At 41.5% G+C, this 23,752-nt stretch overlaps 1 protein-coding gene across 1 annotated transcript; it reads left to right on the top strand.

The window, feature by feature from the left end:
- The first annotated feature begins 713 nt into the window (after positions 1-713).
- WBP2NL (WBP2 N-terminal like) lies at positions 714-20,032 on the top strand. The gene is made up of 6 exons (XM_027543512.1): positions 714-775; positions 9,514-9,622; positions 10,198-10,339; positions 10,496-10,588; positions 13,445-13,555; positions 19,461-20,032. Exons 1-6 carry the CDS (start codon positions 714-716, stop codon positions 19,862-19,864), a joined length of 921 nt encoding a protein of 306 aa, XP_027399313.1. The 3' UTR covers positions 19,865-20,032.
- The last annotated feature ends 3,720 nt before the right edge of the window (positions 20,033-23,752 follow it).

Raw genomic sequence — 23,752 nt, 5'->3', positions numbered from 1 at the left:
TTTTAGTCTTAAAAGCAACTCTGATAAAATGTATCACCTGATCCTCACAATCACCCTTTGGAGGAGGCAGGGCAGGTATGATGGGAGACACAGAGACAAAAGGCTCTCTCCATCTTGGAGCTGGAACGGACTCACTCCGGGCCGAAATCCCCCCTTGGATTTCCTCACCCAGCTCTTGCACCATTTCCTGGACGTTGCCTCATAAAAAATCGGCTCTGATTTCAGTCTTTCTCTGGGGGAAGAGAGTTCTGCTCTTCCTCAGAAGTGAGGAATCATTTCGAACTCTTTCTCCAAAGGGCAACAGTTTTCTGACCTGGGTCAGGAAGGGCGTATGAAAATCCCGCTTTTAATTTTGATTCCTGACAGGACAATTTAAGTCCATACTCGTGGGCAGCTGGGCAGCTAGGCAGGGGCGACAGAGCAGCGGCCAAGACTGCGTCTGGCTATGGCGATCACCGCCTCATCCCTTACTCCTCGGCGCTCTGGGGGCGGAGCCAACCCCCTGGACCCGCCTGCTTTCCCCTCAGGGCTGTCTCAACCTTGACTCTGCCGGGTCCTCTGACCGAGGCCCCCCACGTGACCAGCTGCCTCATTCACTCACTCCGGGTCCTTGCGCCATAATCTCTGCCCTCCCCTTCAGAACCGCACCCAACAGCTTGGCGCAGGCCCCGCCCCTTCCCATCTGCGGGGCGGCAGGAGGGGGCCTGGGCAGGATGGCAGTGAACCAGAGCCACACCGAGAGCCGTCGTGGGGCCCTCATCCCCTCTGGCGAAAGGTGCCTGGAAGGAAGCCTGTGGAGCTGTCGGAGGGAGGAGAGGCCAGGAGAATTGGCGGCGCACAAACTCTCAGCCAATCAGAGACTTTCCCGCCTTTTTTTAGCTCACGGCAAGCGTAGCTCTTCCCCGACCGTTAGGGCCGGCGCTGCCTCGCGGGTGTTCTGGATGTGAATGTGGTGGAGGCGGGAATAGGAGTGTGACGGGCACGTGCGCAGAGAGTGAGCCGTGTGCTGCCTCAGAAAAAAGTTGAAGTGCAGTGGCAGGAAAGGGAAGTCACACCGACCCTCGGGGTGGCATGCGGTGCCGTTAGGAGTGTGCTACCTTTGTAGAGTGAGGGCAACAAGGTCCCAGGCTTCTGGGAGGTAGAAAAGGCACGAGTGTGGCTCTTTCTAGAAAGATCCTGAACTGTCCAGGGCCTCTCTTCCCCCTCAGAACTTCAAAAAGCTCTCTCTCTTCTTCGCCCCCAACCAAGGAGATGGCTGGTCTTAACTTTTTTTGTAAAGATGGGGACCAAAAGAAGACACGTCTGGGAAGAGTGATGTTCTCTCACCTCCCATGGCGGCCCTGGGGTTTGCACCCATGGCTTTGTGGTGCTAGCAGTGCCTGCCGCTCACCCGTTTCCTCCAGCCTCTGTCAGGTTCGGCTCAGAGTTGCCCATTTTTACTTCCCTACCCAATACCTCGGCCCCTGCTTCACTCCCCTCCTCCATCCCCTGCCCAGGCTGTTAAGAGTCCTGTTCGAACTCCCCAGCAGTTCTTGAATATGCTCCTCTCTCTGCTCAGATTTGCCCTCATTTTCCTTTGCTCTCACCTAGCTGTGAGACTCTGAAGCCCAATGCAGTGCTCAGGTGAGGCAAAACACACCCAGATTGCTTTGAATGCATCTCTCAGGAAGATCCTTTAAGTACATCAGTACATCATGCTGATGTCCAGATCTGTTTTTTCTGTGCTTCCTTCTCCAGAATATTTTCTTGACAGATTTATACGCTCTGTCAAGGCTGTATGTCCTCCCTTGGTCCTAGAGGACTCTGCTCTTTTGTTCAGTTTTCCCAGTAGTGAGATGATTGCCCACCTTGCTGACGCCCTGCATGCTGGCCTGGAGAACTGAGACCTGTGTGCCTGTGGCTCTGTGCCTGGAAGCCACTTCTAATCTGGTGTTTGGGTGTCTTCTCAGCTGGGCTACAGGTTTGTCTCTCTGCTTTTCTGTTTGTGCCCTGGAGGCAAGGAATGAAGTGTGGTCTTAAAAAAATTATAGCAAATATTGATTTTATGTGAATTATCTTTGTGGAGTCCTTTCTGTGCTCTCCAATGGTTGGCCTTATTAGGGCACTGTTCTAAGGGCTTTACGTTTATAACTGCTCTATCTGCAATGAGGATCAGTACTATTTTCCTCATTTCACAGGTGGAAAAAGTGAAACAAAAAGTAATTTGCTTAAAATCATATGGTCAGGCATGTGGGACAGCTCTGAATTTTGGTAGTGTGTATTCATGTTTCTACGCTGGCTGCCCCTCGAAGAGGAGGAGGACTATGTCTCTTTTTTCTCCTCTGCAAGCAAAGCTCTGTCAGGACTCTACCTTTTGGGATAGAAACTGCTTTAGAGAAATAGCTTGAGAGGAAGAAGATTGGTTATATTTTGACTTCTCCTGACTATTCACAATACTCAGTTAAGAAATTCATCACAGCTTGGCTGTGTTGTGTGGAGATTTTTTCTGATCCCAGCTGAAAAGTCATAAATGTATGAGCCAGACTGTACTGGTAAAATGGACTGCAAGGAGATCCAACCAGTCCATCCTAATGGAGATCAGTTCTGGGCGTTCAGGACTGATGCTAAAGCTGAAACTCTAGTACTTTGGCCAACTCATGCGAAGAGTTGACTCATTGGAAAAGACTCTGATGCTGGGAGGGATTGGGGACAGAGGATGAGATGGCTGGATGGCATCAACGACTCGATGGATGTGAGTTTGAGTGAACTCCAGGAGTTTGTGATGGACAGGGAGGCCTGGCGTGCTGCAATTCATGGGGTCGCAAAGAGTCCGACATGACTGAATGACTGAACTGTACTGGTAAAAAGGAAGATACTGACTGAGTTTTGTTTTTTAAAAAAATTCATATTCTAAAATGTGCAGGTAATGCCATGTAGAAAAATTGGGAAACATTTAATTACTCCAAATTCTTACATTAAGTGCTTTTTATATTTTGATATGTATTCTTTTGCACGTCCCCCTGTAGAAATACACACACCTTCCCCTATCAGACTGCTTTGTAATTTTCCTCATTTCCCGATGTATTGAGAATGCTTTGCAGTATTGACATCTATTAATACATCATTATTTTCGATGTCTGGTACTCCCATATGCAGACATTTTTGCTCAAGCCACTATCTGGGATAAGTCTGGTTTTAATTTGTCATTGCTATAAACATTGCCACAGTGAATTTCTTAAAGATTTATTTTTGTTCACCTATCAAAATGTTTCTTTCAGACATATTCCTGAAAGTAAAATTGTGGGGTGAGAAGACATAAACTTTAAGAAAAATATTTATTTGTTATTTATTTAAATATTTATTTGCATTTATTTGGCTGTGCTGAGTCTTGATTTTGGCACACAAACCTTTGTTGTGGCCTGTGGGATCTTTAGTTCTGGTGTGCAGGATCTAGCTCCTGGACCAGGAATTGAACCCAGGCCTCCTGCATTGGGAGCTCGAAGTCTTAACTGCTGGATCACCAGGGAAGTCCCCAGAGGACATAGATTTAAAAAAAATTTTTATATATTTATAATATAAAAATAAAAATCCTAGTAAAAATATTTTAAAATATTACACATATTTTATATTTAACATATTTATAAATGGAAATATATTTATTGCAAAATCCCCCTACAGTTTCAGTTGCAGTTCAGTCACTCAGTTGTATCTGACTCTTTGCAATCCCATGAACCACAGCACGCCAGGCCTCCCTGTCCATCACCAACTCCCGGAGTTCACCCAGACCCATGTCCATTGAGTCGATGATGCCATCCAACCATCTCATCCTCTGTCATCCCCTTCTCCTCCTGCCCTCAATCTTTCCCAGCATCAGGGTCTTTTCAAATGAGTCAGCTCTTCGCATGAGGTGGCCAAAGTATTGGAGTTTCAGCTTCAGCATCAGTCCTTCCAATGAATATTCAGGACTGATCTCCTTTAGGATGGATTGGTTAGATCTCCTTGCAGTCCAAGGGACTCTCAAGAGTCTTCTCCAACACCACAGTTGAAAAGCATCAATTCTTCGGTGCTCAGCTTTCTTTACAGTCCAATTTTCACATCCATACATGACCACTGGAAAAATCCCCCTACAGAATTGTATCAATTTACATTCTTTTTAATACTTTGTGTCCAATTTCACCTTGCCAACACTAAATGTTAACCTTTGATAGCTCTGCCAGCCTGATAGGAAAGGAAAGGAAAGTGAAGTCGCTCAGTCGTGTCCGACTCTTTGCGACTCCATGGACTGTAGCTTACCAGGCTCCTCCATCCATCGAATTTTCCAAGCAAGAGTACTGGAGTGGGTTTCCATTTCCTTCTCCAGAAGATCTTCCTGACTCAGGGATCGAACCCAGGTCTCCCGAGTTGCAGGCAGACACTTTACCATCCGAGCCACCAGGGAAGCTAGTCTGATAATGGAATCCAAATAATGAAATCTTTTTTAAAAGTTTTATTTCTAATGAAATTATTTTTGTCTTACAGTTATCGACTATATATGTATTTGGTGAATTTTCTTGGTTCATAAATATCCTCCACTTTTTGGCTAATTTGTTCATCGTTTTTGTGTGGTAAAAACACATAACAAAATTTAATATCTTAGCCATTAAAAAATAAAAATTGTATATAATGTATATAACAATAATGTAATGTACACAGTGAAATGATTATTGCAGTCAAGTTAGTTAACATTTCATTTCCTCAAATAATTATATTTTTATTTTAGTGTGATGAAAGTACTTCAAATCTACTCTCTTAGCATATTTCCAGTGTTCAATACAGTATTATTAAATATAGTCTTCACGCCTGCATATTAGATCTCTAGACTTATTCATCTTCAGTTCATTTGAGTTCCTCAGTCATTTCCGACTCTTTGCAGCCCCATGGACTGCAACACACCAGCCTTCCCTGACCATCAGCAATTCCCAGAGCTTGCTCAAACTCATGTCCATCGAGTTGGTGATGCCATCCAATCATCTCATCCTCTGTTGACCCCTTGTCATGCTGCCTTCAATCTTTCCCAGCATCAGGGTCTTTTCCAGTGAGTCAGTTCTTTGCATCAGGTGGCCAAATTATTGGAGCTTCAGCTTCAGCATCAGTCCTTCCAATGAATATGCAGGACTGATTTCCTTTAAGATTGACTAGTTTGATCTCCTTGCAGTCCAAGGGACTCTCAACAGTCTTCTCCAACACCACAGTTCAAAAGCATCAATTCTTCTGCATTCAGCTTTCTTTATGGTCCAAGTCTCACATCCATACATGACTACTGGAAAAACCATAGCTTTGAATAGATGGACCTTTGTTGGCAAAGTAATGTCTCTGCTTTTCAATATGCTGTCTAGATTGGTCATAGCTTTTCTTCCAAGGAGCAAGCGTCTTTTAATTTCATGGCTGCAGTCACCATCTGCAGTGATTTTGGAGACCAAGAAAATAAAGTCTGTCACTGTTTCCATTGTTTCCCCATCTATTTGCCATGAAGTGATGGGACCGGATACCATGATCTTTGTTTTTTGAATGTTGAGTTTCAAGCCATCTTTTTCACTCTCCTCTTTCACTTTCATCAAGAGGCTGTTCAGTTCCTCTTCACTTTCTGCCATAAGGGTGTTGTCATCTGCATGTCTGAGGTTATTGATATTTTTCCCAGCAGTCTTGATTCCAGCTTGTGCTTCATCTAGCCCGGCATTTTGCATGATGTATTCTGCATATAAGTTAAATAAGTGGAGTGACAATGTACAGCCTTGACATACTCCTTTCCCAATTTGGAACCAGTCCGTTATTCCATGTCCGGTTCTAACTATTGCTTCTTGGCCTGCATACAGATTTCTCAAGAGGCAGGTCAGGTGGTCTGGTATTCCCATCTCTTTCAGAATTTTCCACAGTTTGTTGTGATCCACACAATCAAGGTTTTGGCATAGTCAATAAAGCAGAAGTAGATGGTTTTCTGGAACTCTCTTGCTTTTTCCATGATCCAGCAGATGTTGGCAATTTGATTTCTGGTTCCTCTGCCTTTTCTAAACCCAGCTTGAACATCTGGAAGTTCTTGGTTCAGGTACTGTTGAAGCTTCGCTTGGAGAATTTTGAGCATTACTTTGCTAGTGTGTGAGATGAGTGCAATTGTGCGGTAGTTTGAGCATTCTTTGGCATTGCCTTTCTTTGGGATTGGAATGAAAACTGACCTTTTCCAGTCTTGTGGCCACTGCTGAGTTTTCCAAACTTGCTGGCATATTGAGTGCAGCACTTTCACAGCATCATCTTTTAGGATTTGAAATAGCTGACCTGGAATTCCATCACCTCCACTAGCTTGTTCGTAGTGATGCTTCTTAAGGCCCATTGGATTTTGCACTCCAGGATGTCTGGCTCTACGTGACTGATCACACCATCGTGGTTATCTGGGTCATTCAGATCTTTTTTGTATAGTTCTCATGCGTATTCTTGCCACCTCCTCTTAATATCTTCTGCTTCTGTTAAGCCCATACCATTTCTGTCCTTTATTGTGCCCATTTTTGCATGAAATGTTCCCTTGGTTTCTTTGATTTTCTTGAAGAAATCTCTAGTCTTTCCCAGTCTATTGGTTTCATCTGTTTCTTTGCATTAATCACTTAGGAAAGTGTTCTTACTTCTCCTTGCTATTGTTTGGAACTCTGCATTCAGATGGGTGTATCTTTCCTTTTCTCCTTTACCTTTCTCTTCTCTTCTTTTCTCAGCTATTTGTAAGGCCCCCTCAGACAACCATTTTGCCTTTTTGCATTTCTTCTTCTTGGGGATAGTTTTGGTCACCGCCTCCTATACAATGTTACGAACTTCCATCCATAGTTCTTCAGGCACTCTATCAAGATTTAGTCCCTTGAATCTATTTGTCACTTCCACCATATAATCATAAGGGATTTGATTTAGGTCATACCTGAATGGTCTAGTAGTTTTCCCTACTTTCTTCAATTTACTCATCTTACATAACTTTAAATTTGTATCCTTGCCTAACATTTCCCCACTTCCCTCATCCCCTCAATCCCCAATAACTACTGTTATACTCTTTGCTTCTATGAATTTGATTTTGTTTTAGATTCCACATGTAGGTGAAATCATATAATTGTCTTTGTCTCTGCTATTGCACTTAGCATAATGCCCTCAAGGTTCACCCATGTTGTGGCATGTGACAATATTCCTTCCTTTTTAAGCCTGAATAATATTCCATTGTACGTATATACCACATTTTGTTTCTCCATTCACTGATAGACTTTTAGATTGCTTCCTCCTCTTGGCTATTATGAATATGAGTGCACAAATATCTTTTTGAGATCTTGTTTTCAGTTCTTTTTGATATATACCCAGAAGTGGGATTGCTGGATCATGGAGTAATTCTATTTTTAATTTTTGAGGCAACTCCATACTGTTCCATAGTGCCTGAACCACTTTACAGTCCCACCAAGAGTGCACAGAATCTTCAACCTGTCAATATTCTAGGCCACAAACACCTAGGATATCTTTTTCAATAGTAGTCATCCTAACAGGTGTGAGGTGAATCTCATTTGTGGTTTTGATTTGCATTTCTCTGATGATTAATAATGTTGAGCATCTTCTCATATTTTTTGCTATTTATATATTATTTTGGAGAAATGTCTATTTAAATCCTCTGTCCATTAAAAAAAATTTTTTTTCTTTTAAACTTTTTTATTTTGTATTGAGGTATAACTGATTAACAATGTGATAGTTTCAGGTGAACAGCAAAAAGACTCAGTCATGCATATACATGTATCCATTCTCCCCCAAACTCCCCTCCCATCCAGGCTACCACGTAACACTGAGCAGAGTTCCATGTACTATACAGTAGGTCCTTGTTGGTTATCCCTTTGTCCATTTTTAAATTACATTTGTTGTTGTTGAGTTGTAGGAGTTCTTTATATATCCTAGATGGGCTGTGTGTGTGTGTGTGTGTGTGTGTGTGTGTGAGCCAGTCTTTGTCACTCAGTCAGGCAGTGTAAAACTGTCTTAATTTTTACTTCCTGGTTGGGCAGAGCCTCATTGTCAACCAGAGGTAACAGTTCTAGAGCCTTCTCAGGTTTCTTCTGAGCATGAACCCAGCCCTGATATGTGAAAGCACCCAGTCTGTGATGCTTTCTAGATTCCCATGAACATGTCAGAGGTTTTCAAAGCCTTTATTCCTCAAAGCATCTCATTCTCCAGTCTTTTCTTCCTGTTTTTTAAGTTTTTTATTGTTTGCCCCCCCAAAATCATCTTTTGCCCCACTTAACTGCTCTCACACATTTTGAAATGTTGTTTAACAAATGTGCCCTGGGTAGCTGCCTTAATCCTGAGAGAATTCTGAGCTAGTCCTCCAGGGAACTGGACAGGTCAAAACAGAAAACCATAGTAAGGTCTGTTCTCCTCCCCTCACCCCAGTACTTTGTACTTATACTGAGAATGTGGGTTGTTGTTTTCAGAGCTGTGCCAAGCTAGGGAGTGGAGGAGTACTGGGGTAAGTTAAAGTGCACAAAGCTCTTATTGACGCTCTTATTTTTTTTCTTGATTAAACATTCCCCTAGTTGCTATAAGCTTTTGATTAGATTCTAGAGTTCTAGACTGGCTTTTAGAGTTCCCTATTCCACTATTGTTGCTGACATCCATTTTTTCATAGTCTCTTAAGAAGCGCTTTTTAGCCATATACTATCACCCTAATTCCAGTTCTTATTACCTCATGTCAGGACTATGTTAGTTCTTAAATGGATCCCTCTGACATATCACCATTTCCTTGATCATGTGACCTACCTGCTGAGACAGCGGCAGGTCACAGTTCTGCCTTGCCTGTTGAATGATGTGAATCAGATCAAATTTCAACTTTTCTATAAAATCATTCCTAATTACTTCTACCAAGAGCTGATCTCTACCTGCCATGATATTTTGTTCCACTTATGTGATGCATATCATGTTTTTCTTGCATTATTACTTATATTTATGTTTTCATTCATTCATTCTTTCAATAAATATTAATAGCATATGTATATGTATGTATGTATGTGTGTGTGTATATATATATATATATATAAAACTAAGAAAGGGAAAAAAGACCCAGGAGGATTCTGTAAGCGTAGGATGGGTCCAGGTTTTTTGGGTTAGGAGTGAAGGGAGAACATGGCAGACATGTCAGAGGATCCTGTAGCACACTTCATATGTCTCACCTTCTTTACCAGAGTCCAAGAAACAGTTTCATTAACACCATGCTTTATATAATATGCACAAGAAGTATAAGAATTAGTGGACTTTAAGAATAGAATTAGGTTTGCTAAGAAAGAAAAAAAAAAGAACCCAGTGATAAAGAGGAAGACGAGTAAGTGTGAGTTGTCAGAGAATAAGATCATTTCAATTCCTTTCTATTTTAATAAAATAGCAGCAGCACCAGTAGCAGCCAATAACCTCCCTCCAGGCTAGAAACTGCCCCGAGAGCTTTGTCTGTGTCTTTTTGCATGACTCCTGAGCTGTGTGCTGTCCGCCCTTTCTTGTCTGCAGTGTCTTGAAGCAGTGTGAGGATGTGGACCTCTGCTTCCTACAGAAACCCGTGGAATCCTATCTCTTTAATGGCACAAAGAAAGGAACGTTGTTTCTCACTTCATACCGGGTAATTTCTCTCTCTTTAATCTAATTTATTTCTCGTTTTTTTTCACTGTGCTGGGTCTTCACTGCTATGTCCGGGCTTTTTCTAGTTGTGGTGAGTGGGGGTTACTCTGTAGGTGCAGTGCTCGGGCTTCTCATTGCAGTGGCTTCTCTTGTTCAGGAGCGCAGGCTCTAGGGCATTCAGGCTCAGGAGTTGTGGCACACAGGCTTAGTTGCCCTGTGGCATGTGGAATCTTCTTGGACTAGGAATCGAACCCATGTCCCCTGCGTTGGCAGGCAGATTCCTAACCATTGAACCACCAGGAAAGTCCCATACCAGGTAATTTCTGCTTCTCCTTTGATCTAATTAACTTGACATTTATCTCCCTTAAAAGGGAGAGAGGTTAAACCTTGACTTTCAAAATGTTTTGAACCATTTCCACTTGGAGATTTTCCTTGTTGAAGAGTGATGGAAGAAAATCGGTGATGTTTCTCAATCAGGCCAGGATGCCAAAGCAGCCTTGACTTTAGAATTGTTCTTCTATGTCTCAACCCATGGACGAATTGCATTCCTTTCCCAAAGTTTCTTTCCTTTCTTAGGTGGTCTTCGTGACTTCACACTTAGTCAATGACCCCATGCTTTCTTTTATGATGCCGTTTGGCCTGATGAGTGACTGCACCATTGAACAACCAATTTTTGCCCCCAACTACATTAAAGGAACCATTCAGGCAGCTCCAGGTGGTAAGTGTCCCCCTCAGAAATGTATTTTTTCTCAAAAGCTTACAGAAAGTTTAAGAGTCAGACTTCAGTGGGTGGTGCCTCTCTCCATGTTTTCGGCAGTGCTTCTGTTACCAGCGTGCCAGCCTCTTAGTGAGTGTCTGCCATTTCTCCCTCCAGGTGGCTGGGAAGGACAAGCTGTTTTTAAGTTATCCTTCAGGAAAGGAGGTGCCATCGAATTTGCCCAACTGATGGTAAAAGCTGCCTCTGCTGGTGAGTGATGCTGATAAAGATATCAGGCGCTTTGGGGTTTGGGGACCTGTTTAATTGGAATAGGACGGTTAACTAGAGAAGGCTTCTGGCCTCTGTGGTCAGGACGTTGATATTTGCCCATATTGTTGTTGTTTAGTCGCTAAGCTGTGTCCGACTTTTTTCAGCCTCATGTACGGTGTAGCCTGCCAGGCTCCTCTATCCATGGGATTTCCCAGGCAAGAATACTAAAGCAGGTTGCCATTTCCTTCTCCAGATTTCACATGTATTCAGTGGGTATTTCCTGAGCCTACTGACTATGTACCAAGTACCCTACTACATGCTAGGAACATAAGATTTAGTCCTTCCTTAAACTGAAGGAGTTCACAATCTAGTGGGAATTTACAGTCAGACACCCGAATGATTTTACCTGATAGTCTCTTGTCCATTTAAGTGGCTGTATCATTGAGTACTCTTGTTTTTGGTAGAGTTACCATGGCTCTTATTCCTCTGGTGTACCTTCTTGTCTTCTCTCTGGCTATAGCTTTGCTCTTCTTGGGTTTAATTCTCATTTGTCATGGGACTAAAGCATGGGAAGAGATCATGTCAGGTCCTGCAGCACTGATCTAACAGGTGTACCAGAGAACTCTTTCAAACTTAGAATACAAGTAATCTTTTAATTCAATGTAGCTTCACTTTATATCCCTCACTCTCTCAGTTTTTGTATTCCAGTCCAACTGGACTTCTTTGCACCTTGCTCTCCCATCTCTGAGCCTTCAGGCTATTTGCTCTGTCTGGAATGCTCTTCCTCTTTCTCCCTTGCTTTCCACCACCAACTCCAATCTAGTTAAGATGCACATGGTCTAGTGGAAATAGACATATGCAAGAATAATACATTATCCTATCTTATGGTGGGGCTTCCCTAGTGGCTCAGAGGTAAAGAATCCGCTTGCAATGCAGGAAATACAGACGTGGATTTTATCCCAGGGCTGGGAAGATCCCCTGGAGAAGGAAATGGCAACCCACTCCAGTCTCTTGCCTTGGAAATCCCATGGACTGAGGAACTTGGAGGGCTACAGTCCATGGGGTCACAAAGAGTAGGACAGAACTGAGCACATCCCACCCAGTTAAGATAATGCTAGCTATTGGAACAGATAAACCCCAAATTATCAGTGACTTAAGATAATGGTGGAGAAGGAAATGACAACCCATTCCAGTATTCTTGCCTGGGAAATCCTATGGACAGAGGAGCCTGGCTGGCTACAGTCCACGGGGTGGCAAAAAATCAGACATAACTAAGCGACTAAACAAACAACAACAAGGTAATGGATGTTACTGCTTATATAAAGGCCAGTTGAGAACTTCTCTGACAGTTCAGTGGTTAAAATTTCCCCTTTCATCGCAGACAGTGTGAGTTCTATCCCTAGTCCGGAGCTCAGACCCCACATGCCTCAGGGCCAAAAAAGCAAAGCATAAAACAGAAGCAGTATTACAACAAATTCAATAAAGACTTTAAAAATGGCTCACATCAAAATAAATCTTAAAAGAGGCCAATCAGCAGGGGTTAAAGGCACCTCTATTCCACACAGCCCTTCAGGGACCCAGGGTAGTAGAGTCTCATCATTAACACATAGCTTCCACAGCCTCTTTGGGTGGTCAGCAGAGTGAGGAAGAGAGTAAAGATCTCACTTTGGATGTTTTCATGGGCCAGGCATGGAAGCTGTGTACATTGTTTCTGGTCATATGCCATAGGGCAGAAATTAGTGTGGCAGGTTGACAATGGCTCTGAAAATATAATCCTCAGAATCTTTGAATGTTACTTCGTAAAAAAAAAAAGTCTTTTCAGATATAATTAAGGATCTTGAGATGAGAGAAGTACTCTAGATTACTCAAATACCATCAAATACTAAATACCGTTAAAGAAGTGTCCTTATAAAAGAGATGCAGAGGAGACCAACAGAAGCTTTCTTTGGTAATGTCGTTGTTGTTGTTCAGTCGGTAAGTCATGTCCAACTCTTTGTGACCCCATGGACTGCAGCATGCCAAGCTTCCCTGTCCTTCACTATCTCCCAGAGTTTGTTCAAACTCATGTCCACTGAGTCAGTGATGCCATCCAAGCATGTCATCCTCTGTCATCCCCTTCTCCTCCTGCCCTCAACATTTCCCAGCATCAGGGTCATTTCCAATGAGTCGTCTCTTCACATCAGGTGGCCAAAGTATTGGAGTGTCAGCTTCAGTATCCGTCCTTCCAATGCATATTCAGGGTTGATTTCCTTTAGGATTGACGGGTTTGATCTCCTTGCTGTCCAAAGGACTCTCAGGAGTCTTCTCCAGCACCACAGTTCAAAAGCATCAATTCTTCAAGGGTGCTCAGCCTTCTTCATGGCCCAACTCTCACATCCATACATGACGACTGGAAAAACCATAGCTTTGACTATATGGACCTTTGTTGGCAAAGTGACGTCTCTGCTTTTTAATATGCTAGCTAGGTTGGCCATAAGCTTTCTTCCAAGGAGCAAATGTCTTAATCTCATGGCTGCAGTCACCACCTGCAGGGTACTTCCACTATGTTGGCCTTTAATGGAGTTATCTTGACAACTTGATAGAATCCTCACTTGAAATTTTTTCTGAATCCCTATTATGGTGGGTATTATGCTAGGCCTTCAATAAGCACAGGAAAATATACACAATCACTGTCTTCAGGAAGTATACAGTTGAGGACAAGGACAGAATATATTTTAAATCTTGTATTTTGGGAGCATTGCCAGACACTCGTGTAACATGTTGGTTAAAACTCTGTTAATTATTTGGTTGATAGTTGCTGTATATCTGTCTTAAAAGAATTAAAGAGCCCTTATTTTGCCAAATTTGTCTTCCCAGCTGCCAGAGGAATTCCACTTGGAAGTGTAAATTACTGGTTCGACACTTCAGGACTGTACATAATTACTGTCCCAGGGGCTGCAGTGTGCTCCTCACAGACACCTTGTCCAGGTAAGGTGTGGCAGGGAGGTTCTTCCTGGGAGGTGGAAAGGTGTGCCCAGGGCTCACAGACCTAATTGCGGATAGCTTGCCTCCAACTCTGCTGCAGGAGAAGCAGCAGAGTTTTGGGGATTGGAAAATAGTTGAGTCCATGATTTCATTTCCAGATTCAAACCCGGTGGCAAGTCAGTAAGTGACCGGCTTTCCATTTCAGACTTTGTTGTTGTTCAGTCACTCAGTTGTGTCCTACTCTTTGCAACCCCATGGACTGCAGCACGCCAGGCTTCCCTGTCCATCACCATCTCCCAGAGCTTGCTCAAGCTCATGTCCATCAAGTCAGTGATGCAATGCAACCATCTCGTTCTCTGTTGTCCTCTTCTCCTTCTGCCTTCAATTTTCCCAGCATCAGAGTATTTTCTAATGAGTTGGCTCTTCACATCAGGTGGCCAAAGTATTAGAGTTTCAGCTTCAGCAGCAGTCCTTCCAATGAATATTCAAGATTGATTTTCTTTAGTATTGACTGGTTTCCTTGCAGTCCTAGGGACTCTCAAGAGTCTTCTCCAACACCACAGTTCAAAAGCATCAATTTCAGGCTTACTTTGATGTACAAATATGGAGGATATTGGGCAACTGTCATCAGTAGGAAGTCACTTCTGCTTACAACCTGAGCAGAAATGTGTGCTCTTGCGTACCTCCCCCTTCTTCTCTCATACAAGCACAGCCGACATGCTTGTGCCACACCCTTCATCCTCACTGAAGACTCCAATCCTGGGCTTTGTGACCTGTACCCTCTCCTGTAGCAGTTGTGTCTGTCCACAGATGCTGAGCCATGCTCCCCAGAGATGTAGATCAGTACTCTCAAATGTGCTTCACAGTCTGTGGGTGGACCGTGAAAGGTCTCCTAACAGGCTGTCAACAGACCGCCAGATACAGGCCATTTCTTGGGTTTTCCTTAAAGCATGACATGCATGTCCATCAGCATTTAGTTTGTATACAGCTGATGGGTAGTTATTTCTGGCCTTTACAGTTACCTTAATCTTTAAGTGTTAATCAACTGACATTCAAAATTTTGAAGTATTGCTAAGGTTTTATAAAAATGTTTTTAAATTGAAATTTGTATAACATACAATTAATCATTTTAAAACGTGCAATTCAATGGTATTTAGTGTATCACAATGCTGTGCAGCCATCAGCTCTCTCCAGTTTCAAAACTCTTCCAAGACTTCGCTGGCAGTCCAGTGGTTGATCTGCCCTTTCACTTAGGGGGTGCAGGTTTGATCCGTGGTCGAGGAACTAAGATCCTGCATGCTGTGCTGCACAGTCAAAAAGCAAACAAACAAACAAAATGGAAAACTTTTCCATTACTCCATAAGAATACCCATACCCACGAAGTGGTCATCCCTCGTTGTCCCCTCTCCTTTGCCTCTTGGTTTCCTCTAATCTGCTTTTTGTCTTTTTGGATTTGCCTGTTCCGTATATATCACATAAAAGAAGCCAAGCAACATGTGGCTTTGTGTTCGGCTTATCTCACTTAACATGATGTTTTCAAGGCTCGTCCAAGATGTAGTATGTATCAATATTTCACTTTTTGTGTCTGACTAATGCTCCACTGTATATATTATAGTTTGTTCATTCATTCGTGCATTGATGCACATTTGGCTTGTTTCTACCTTATGATTATTATGAATAATAGCTGTTATAATCATTTGTATATAGGTTTCTCTGTAGACATAAGTTTTCATTTCTCTTGAGTACATACTTAGGTTTGGAAGTATTGGGTGATATGGTAAGTCAATGTTTAACTTTTTTGAGAAACCACCAAACTCTTTTTCCACAGCAACTGCACTGTTTTTTTACTCTCACCAGCAATGTACAAGTTCCTGTTTCTCCATATCATTGTCAATGCTTGTTATTTTCCTTTCTTTTTGCTAGTTGTTTATATTAAAGTCATCCTAGTGAGGTGAGGTGATATCTCATTATAATTTTAATTTGCATTTTCTTAATGACCAATGGTATTGAGTATCTTTTCATGCGCTTGTTGACCATTTGTGTATCTTCTTTGGAGGTGTATCTATTCAAGTCCTTTGCCCATTTTAAAATATTATTTATTCATTCATTTTTGGCCACACTATGTGTTTGTTGCTGCTCTTGGGCAGCAAGCAGGGGCTACTTTTTTTTGCATTGTGCTTCCTTGCAGGCTTCTCATTGCAGTGGCTTCTCTTGTTGCAGAGCACGGGCCCTAGAGAGTCTGGGCTTCAGTAGTTGTGGTGCACAGGCCTAGTTGCTCTGCAGCATGTGGGACCTTCCAGGACCAGAGATTGAACCCATGTCATCTGCATTGGCAGGTGGATTCTTAACTGCTAGACCACCAGGGAAGCCCAAGTGTGGTGTTTAATTTCCAGAAATTTGTGAATTTTCCAGTTTTACTTCTGTTGTTGATTTATAAATTAATCCCTTTGTGATGAGAGAAGCTACTTTGTATGACATCTATCTTTTAAAATCTATCCAGACTTAATTTGTTACCTAATATATGGTCTATTCTGAAAAATATCACGTGTGTCCTTGAGAGTGGTCCCAGGTGGCACTAGTGGTAAAGAATCGCCTGCCAATGCAGGAGACATAAGAGATGTAGGTTCGATCCTTGGGTCGGGAAGATCCCCTGGAGAAGGGAAAATTCTACGGGCAGAGGAGCCTGGTGGGCTATAGTCCATGGGGTCACAAAGAGTTGGACACGGCTGATCAACTGAGCATTTGAGAGTAATGTGTATTCTGTTGTTGGGTAGAGTGTCCTATGTTTGCTAGATCCAGTGGTCTTTTTCAGATCCTCTACTTTCTTATTTATCTTCTCTCTGGTTGTTCTATCCATCAGTGTGAGTGAGGGATATTGAAGTCTTCAACTATTACTGTAAAATTGCTTCTTCCTTCAGTTCTGTCAGTTTTTGCTTCATATATGTGATGGTCTGTTATCAGCTGTGCAAATGTTTATAATTGTTATATTCTTTTGCTGTACTGAACATTTTATTAATATGTAATTTTCTTCTTTATCTCTTAATGATGTAAAGTCTATTTTGTTGTAAAGTCTATTTTGTCTGATATTAGCATAGTTACTTTTGCTCTCTTTTGGTTACTATTTACATGGAATATCTTTTTTCATCCTTTACTTTTATTTATGTCTTTGTATCTAGAACAAGTCTCTTAAACACATAGCATGTAGTTGAATCATGAATTTTCATTCATTCTGCCAAGCTCTGTCTTTTGATTGGGGAATTTAATCCATTTGCATTTAAAGTAATTACTGATGATGGGAGCCTTACTTCTACTGTTTTACTATTTGGTTTTTATATGCCTTATAGCTTTTTTGTCCCTCATTTTCTGCATCACTGTCTTCTTTTGTGTTTAGCTGATTTTTTGATAGTGAAAAGTTTGAATTCCTTTCTCATTTCCTTTTGTTTATATTTTATAGCTTTTTTTTTTTGCGTTTGACTACTATGGGGGTTACATTTAACTTTAATCCTAAAGTTATAACACTGATTTGAATTTTACAATCTTAACTTCAATAACATACACATATTTTGTACCTTTACAAGCCCTCCATCTCACTCCTTTTAGTTGATATCACAAAATTTTATCTCTATACACTATGTTCCCAAACACACAATTTATTATTTCCTTTAAATGCATTAGTCTCTTATGTAGAAAACAAAAATGAAATTACAAACCTTTGTTATAATAATATTGACTTTTATAATTGCTCAGTGATTTACCTTTATTGAGATATTTATTTTTTCATATGGCTTCACATTATTATCTAGTGTCCTTTCATTTGACTCCCTTAAGCATTTCTTGCAGGACAAGTCTAGTTGTAATTAACTCCCTCAGGTTTTGTTTATCTGGAAACATCTTACTTTCTCTATCTGAAAGGAGTTTGGCCAGATATAGGATTCTTGTTGGATAGTTTATTTCTGGCCTCCAACATTCCTGAAGAGAAATCTGCTAATCTTCTTTTTTTTTTTTACAACAATGCAAATTTATTTTCTCACAATTTCTAGAGGATAAAAGTCCAAGATCAAGTTGTTGGTACAGTTAGTTTCTTCTGAGGCTCTGCTAATCTTCTTATTGAGGATCTCTTGTATGTGATTATTCACTTTTCTCTTGCTGCTGTCCCTTGGACTACAAGGAGATCCAACCAGTCCATCCTAAATGAGATCAGTCCTGGGTGTTCATTGGAAGGACTGATGCTGAAGCTGAAACTCCAATACTTTGGCCACCTGATGGGAAGAACTGAGTCACTGGAAAAGACCCTGATGCTGGGAAAGATTGAGGGCAGGAGGAGAAGGGGACGACAGAGGATGAGATGGTTGGATGGCATCACCAACTCAATGGACATGAGTTTGGGTGAACTCCTGGAGTTGGTGATGGACGGGGAGGCTTGGCATGCTGCGGTTCATGGGGTTGCAGAGAGTTGGACACAAACGAGCAACTGAACTGAACTGAACTTGCTGCTGTCAAGAGTCTCTATTTTGTAAGTTTGACTATAATGTGTTGGTGTTGAGTTTGTTGAGCTTCTTGGATGTTTATATTCATGTGTTTCATCAGGTTTGAGAAGTTTTCAGTCATTATTTCTTCACATACTTTCTCTACATCTTTCTCTCTTTCTTCTTTTTCTGAAACTTCTACAATGTATATGTTGGTCTCCTTGGTAGTGTCCCACTGGTCCCTTGGGCTCTGTTCACTTTCCTTCAATCTTTTTCTTTCTATTCCTCTCTATCTACGGCTTTTATTGTTCTGTATTCAGGTTTACTGGTTCTTTCTTTTGCCTATTCAAATATGAATTTGAATCCCTCTAGTGAATTTTTCATTTCAGTTATTGCGCTTTTCAGCTCCAGAACTTTGTTTGTTTTGGTTTCCTGTTATGTTTTCTATCTCTCTACTGCTGTTTCTATTTTGTTCGTATATCACTTTTCTTGACTTTATATACATTTTTCCTTTTGTTCTTTGAGCATCTTAATGATGATTCTTTTAATTTTTTTCTAGATAGCATAAATATTAATTATGGATTATAGAAAAATAACTTGACAGTTATCCATTCACGTTGACATAGTTAAATCATTTTGGGAATGTAGCCAAGGAAATAAATAAAACCCATGTTTATTATAAAATTAATTGGAAAGTCAGAAGCAACATAACTCTCTGACAATCAGGTAGCACTTCTCATAAATAGCATTTATCCATATGATAAAATATTGTCCAGATTTTAATCTGTGAAATACATTAATGATATAAAGAACTTTCTTGGCAGTCCAGTGGTTAGGACTTGGCATTTTCATTGCTGAGGTCCAGGTTCAATCCCTGGTTGGGAAACTAAGATCCCACAAACCATGCAGAGCAGCCAGGAAAAAAAGAAAAAATAATATAAAGAACATTCTCACAATATCAAGTAAAAAGAGCCAGATTTTTAAAAATTGTATGATTGTAATAATCATGACTGTATAAAAAATATTAACAGAGATCCTACCTATAAATATACCAAAATAATAAGTTTTTGTCTTTGATGATGGAATTATAGATGACTTTTAAAAATTTATCTCTTCTCTATTTCCCAAATACATATTCCTCATTGAGCATTTTTTTTATGATCAAAACAAACTTTACTGAGTTAAGTATGTATCTGTGTACAACTGTTAGTATGTAGAGATTTAACTATAGGTTATTTTCATGTTAATTTGAATTCCTCCACAACAGGAAATGTTAAAGCATCCAACTGGTGATGGCTGAAGGATAAGGCTTTTGCATTGTTCTGTCTGAATTCTCTTCCTGTGTCAGTCTGCTTCAGTATTTTTTTTATCTTCCATCTCCTTCTTACTCATTCTTTGTCTGCTCTAAAAAATGAGTAACTGATTTTTTTTTTCCTTCTCAGCATATCCAATTGTGATCTATGGACCCCCACCACCAGGATATACAGCCCAACCAGGGGAATATGGAACTCCACCAGAAGGATATGGAGCCCAACCAGGGGGATATGGAGCCCCACCTATGGGATATGGAGCCCCGCCTGTGGGATATGGAGCCCCGCCTGGGGGATATGGAGTCCCACCTGGGGGATATGGAGCCCCACCTGGGGGATATGGAGTCCCACCTGGGGGATATGGTGCCCCACCTGGGGGATATGGAGTCCCACCTGCAGGATATGGAGCCCCACCAGCTGGAAATGAAGCCCTACCCCCTGCATATGAAGCTCCATCTGCTGGAAATACAGCTGCCTCTCACAGATCTGTGACAGCTCAGCAGGAGACTTCTCTTCCCACTACCTCATCTTCTTAGGTCCATTTACCACCTTCTCAGAGTTAAACCTTGAAGACTCACCAAGCAAAGGGCACCCTAAAACTGAAGTCACAGTAAGAAGGAAGACTCAGGTAGGTGGCTGAAGCCCCATCCCAGGTAGTTGTTATACCCCTTGGAAGGGCAACCTTAGAGGGAAGATGATGCTTTACTTCCATGCCTAGATTTTAGAGGCCAAGTCAGTTCTTGATAGGGCTTCCCTGGTGGCTCAGTTGGTAAAGAATCTGCCTGCAATGCAAGAGATGCAGGTTTGATCCCTGGGTCAGGAAGATCCCCTGGGAGAAGGAAATGGCAACCCACTCCAGTATTCTTGTCTGGGAAATCCCATGGACAGAGGAGCCCGGCAGGCTACAGTCCATGGGGTTGCAAAGAGTCAGACACAACTTAGTGACTAATCCACCACCACCACCACCACCAATTCTTGATTAGATGGGCTAAAGGAGAAGTACGTTCATACAGCTAATTCTCCAACAATTTGGTTGACATTGGCTGCATTTTTTTAAATTACATTTTTTTAAACATGCCTTGAGTCAGTTTGGAAAAACTGTTCTGCATTTTCCCCTCTCCAATTCAAGAAACATCTATTATGCTAAGTTTGCTAGGAACTAAGATATATGTTAAAAATATCAAGTTGAGGGATTTTCCTAGAAATCCAGTAGTTAAGACTTCATGCTTCCAATGCAAAGGGCATGGGTTTGATCCCTGGTTGGGAAACTAAGATCCCACATGCCATGTGGCATGGCCAAAATTTTTTTAAAAATCAAGTTGAACACTTATTTTTCATAGCATTATTATATTAGTGAAAGGATATAACAACTTAAATTTTCAGTAGTAAGAGAAAATTTCACAAATTATACAATGAAATGTTGTATAGCCATTGAAAATGATATCTAAAAGTAGGGGAGGCCTTCTTTAAGAAGATCAAAAACAATGAAGCAATAGAGGAAAACAGTGATAAATTTGACTATATCAAAATTTAAAACTTCTGTATGACCAAAGTTAGAAGATAGGCAATAGACTGCTGCTGCTGCTAAGTTGCTTCAGTCGTGTCCGACTCTGTGCGATCCCATAGACGGCAGCCCACCAGGCTCCCCCGTCCCTGGGATTCTCCAGGCAAGAACACTGGAGTGGGTTGCCATTTCCTTCTCCAATGCAGGAAAGTGAAAAGTGAAAGTGAAGTCACTCAATCGTGTTCAACTCTTAGCGACCCCATGGGCTGCAGCCCACCAGGCTCCTCCATCCATGGGATTTTCCAGGCAAGAGTACTGGAGTGGGGTGCCATTGCCTTCTCCGACTAGACTAGGAGGAACTAACTGCCAACATATATATTAAACAAAAAAATTGTAGTCAAAATATAAGAAGAACTTTACAAATCAAAAGAAAATATGGACAAAAGAAGTGAATTCTCAATTAACTGAGGCAATAGCCTCAAGAAACATTTGAGGACTTCCTTGGTGGCACAGTGGATAGGAGTCCACCTTCGAATGCAGGGGACATGGGTTCAGTCCCTGGTTTGGGAAGATTCCACACGCCAAGGAGCATGAAAAGATGTTGAACTTGACTTGTGTTAGATAAATGAAACCTGAAATGAAAAACAATTTTTATCTCTAAAGATTCAGAAGCATTAAAAAGATTGAGACAGTCAATGAGGTGACTTCCACCTTGGGCCTTTTTCCATGCTCCTTGTTACAAACTGCTTGTGAGTGGCATCCATCTAAGTGAGAAACTGGTGTAGGCTGCCATGGAAATCACTGCACAAAGGTAGCCCCAGCTGGCAAGGGATGGTCTGGGTTTCTGGACTCTGTATTTTTCTAGTAAAGGAACTCAGCTCTTACAGATCTAAAACCACGGCCTATGGACCAATAATATTCAGGTATGTGGCCATAGAGTTCTTTCAGCATGAGTTGGAATTTCTCAACCCTGTTCAAAGTTGTACTGCAATGAGAACTATAGTAACTGGTCTCACTGGGCCATTCCATTTCTTTTTAAGATATTTATTTATTTGGCTGTACTGAGTCTTAGTTTTGGCATGTGGAATATAATTCCCTGACCAGGGCTTGAACCTGGGGCCTCTGCGTTGAGAGTGTGGAGTCTCAGCCACTGGAGCACCAGGGAAGCTTCCCCAAGTACCTTTTAAAAGTTAAAATATTTCTATCTTGATTTAGCAGCTTCACTCAATATCCATCCCAAAGAAAGGGAAAGATATACCCATTTGAATGCAGAGTTCCAAAGAATAGCAAGGAGAGATAAGAAAGCCTTCCTCAGTGATCAATGCAAAGAAATAGAGGAAAACAATGGAATGGGAAAGACTAGAGATCTCTTCAATAAAATTAGAGATACCAAGGGAATTCTGAAAGAGGTGGGAATACCAGACCATCTGACCTGCCTCCTGAGAAATCTGTATGCAGGTCAAGAAGCAACAGTTAGAATAGGACATAGATCAACAGATTGGTTCCAAATCAGGAAAGGAGTACATCAAGGCTGTATATTGTCACCTTGCTTATTTAATTTATATGCAGAGTACATCACAAGAAATGCCATGCTGGATGAAGCACAAGCTGAAATCAAGACTGCTGGGAGAAATATCAATAACCTCAGACATGCAGATGACAACACCCTTATGGAAGAAAGTGAAGAAGAACTAAAGAGCCTCTTGATGAAAGTGAAAGAGGAGAATGAAGAAGTTGGCTTAAAGCTCAACATTCAGAAAACTAAGATCATGGCACCCGGTCCCATCACTTCATGGCAAATAGATGGGGAAACAATGGAAACAGTGACAGACTTTATTTTTCTTGGTCTCCAAAATCACTGCAGATGGTGACTGCAGCCATGAAATTAAAAGACGCTTACTCCTTGAAAGAAAAGTTAGGACCAACCTAGACAGCATATTAAAAAGCAGAGACATCACTTTGCCAACAAAGGTCCATCTAGCCAAAGCTCTGGTTTTTCCAGTAGTCATGTATGGATGTGAGAGTTGAACTATAAAGAAAGCTGAGTGCCAAAGAATTGATGCTTTTGGACTGTGGTGTTGGTGAAGACTCTTGAGAGTCCCTTGGACCAAAAGGAGATCAAACTATTCAATCCTAAAGGAAATCAACCCTGAATACTCATTGGAAGCACTGATGCTGAAGCTGAAACTCCAATACTTTGGCCACCTAATGCAAAGAGCTGACTCCTTGGAAAAAACCCTGATGCTGGGAAAGATTGATGGTGGGAGGAGAAGGGGACGACAGAGGATGAGATGATTGGATGGCATCACTGACTTGATGGACATGAGTTTGAGTAAGCTCTGGGAGTTGGTGATGGACAGGGAAGCCCGGTGTGCTGCAGTCCATGGGGTCACAAAGAGTCAGACACGACTGAACAACTGAACTGAAGAAATACTTGCACATGTGCACAAAGTTGTATGTGGGAAGATTTCATTACATTCAGTGTTTCTAATGGCACCAAATTAAAAATATCCTATATGTCTGTTAATAGTAAATATTAAATAAACTATAGTATGTCCATGCTATGGCATGGACCAGTGGTTTCACTGCAGGGGGCATGGGTTTGATCCCTGGTCAGGGACATAAGCTCCTGCATGCCACTTGGCCAAAAAAATAAATAAATAATTTCTTGAACTGAATAAAAATGAAAATACAACATACCAAATTAAAGACCTACAAGACCTTTTAGAACTAACACCCAAAAAAGATGTCCTTTTCATTATAGGGGACTGGAATGCAAAAGTAGGAAGTCAAGAAACACCTGGAGTAACAGGCAAATTTGGCCTTGGAATACGGAATGAAGCAGGGCAAAGACTAATAGAGTTTTGCCAAGAAAATGCACTGGTCATAACAAACACCCTCTTCCAACAACACAAGAGAA

The sequence above is a fragment of the Bos indicus x Bos taurus genome, chromosome 5, assembly GCF_003369695.1.
Source record: "Bos indicus x Bos taurus breed Angus x Brahman F1 hybrid chromosome 5, Bos_hybrid_MaternalHap_v2.0, whole genome shotgun sequence".
Taxonomy (NCBI): domain Eukaryota; kingdom Metazoa; phylum Chordata; class Mammalia; order Artiodactyla; family Bovidae; genus Bos; species Bos indicus x Bos taurus.
The sequence above is the reverse complement of the archived record's forward strand: the minus strand, read 5'-3'. Positions and strand labels throughout refer to the sequence as shown.

Bases quoted from the DNA above. Each gene is read 5' to 3' on its own strand.
- WBP2NL (XM_027543512.1), top strand. From the start codon at position 714: ATGGCAGTGAACCAGAGCCACACCGAGAGCCGTCGTGGGGCCCTCATC. The intron at 9,623-10,197 runs GTAATTTCTCTC...TTCCTTTCTTAG, and splicing joins TGTTTCTCACTTCATACCGG to GTGGTCTTCGTGACTTCACA. The intron at 13,556-19,460 runs GTAAGGTGTGGC...TTTCCTTCTCAG, and splicing joins CTCACAGACACCTTGTCCAG to CATATCCAATTGTGATCTAT.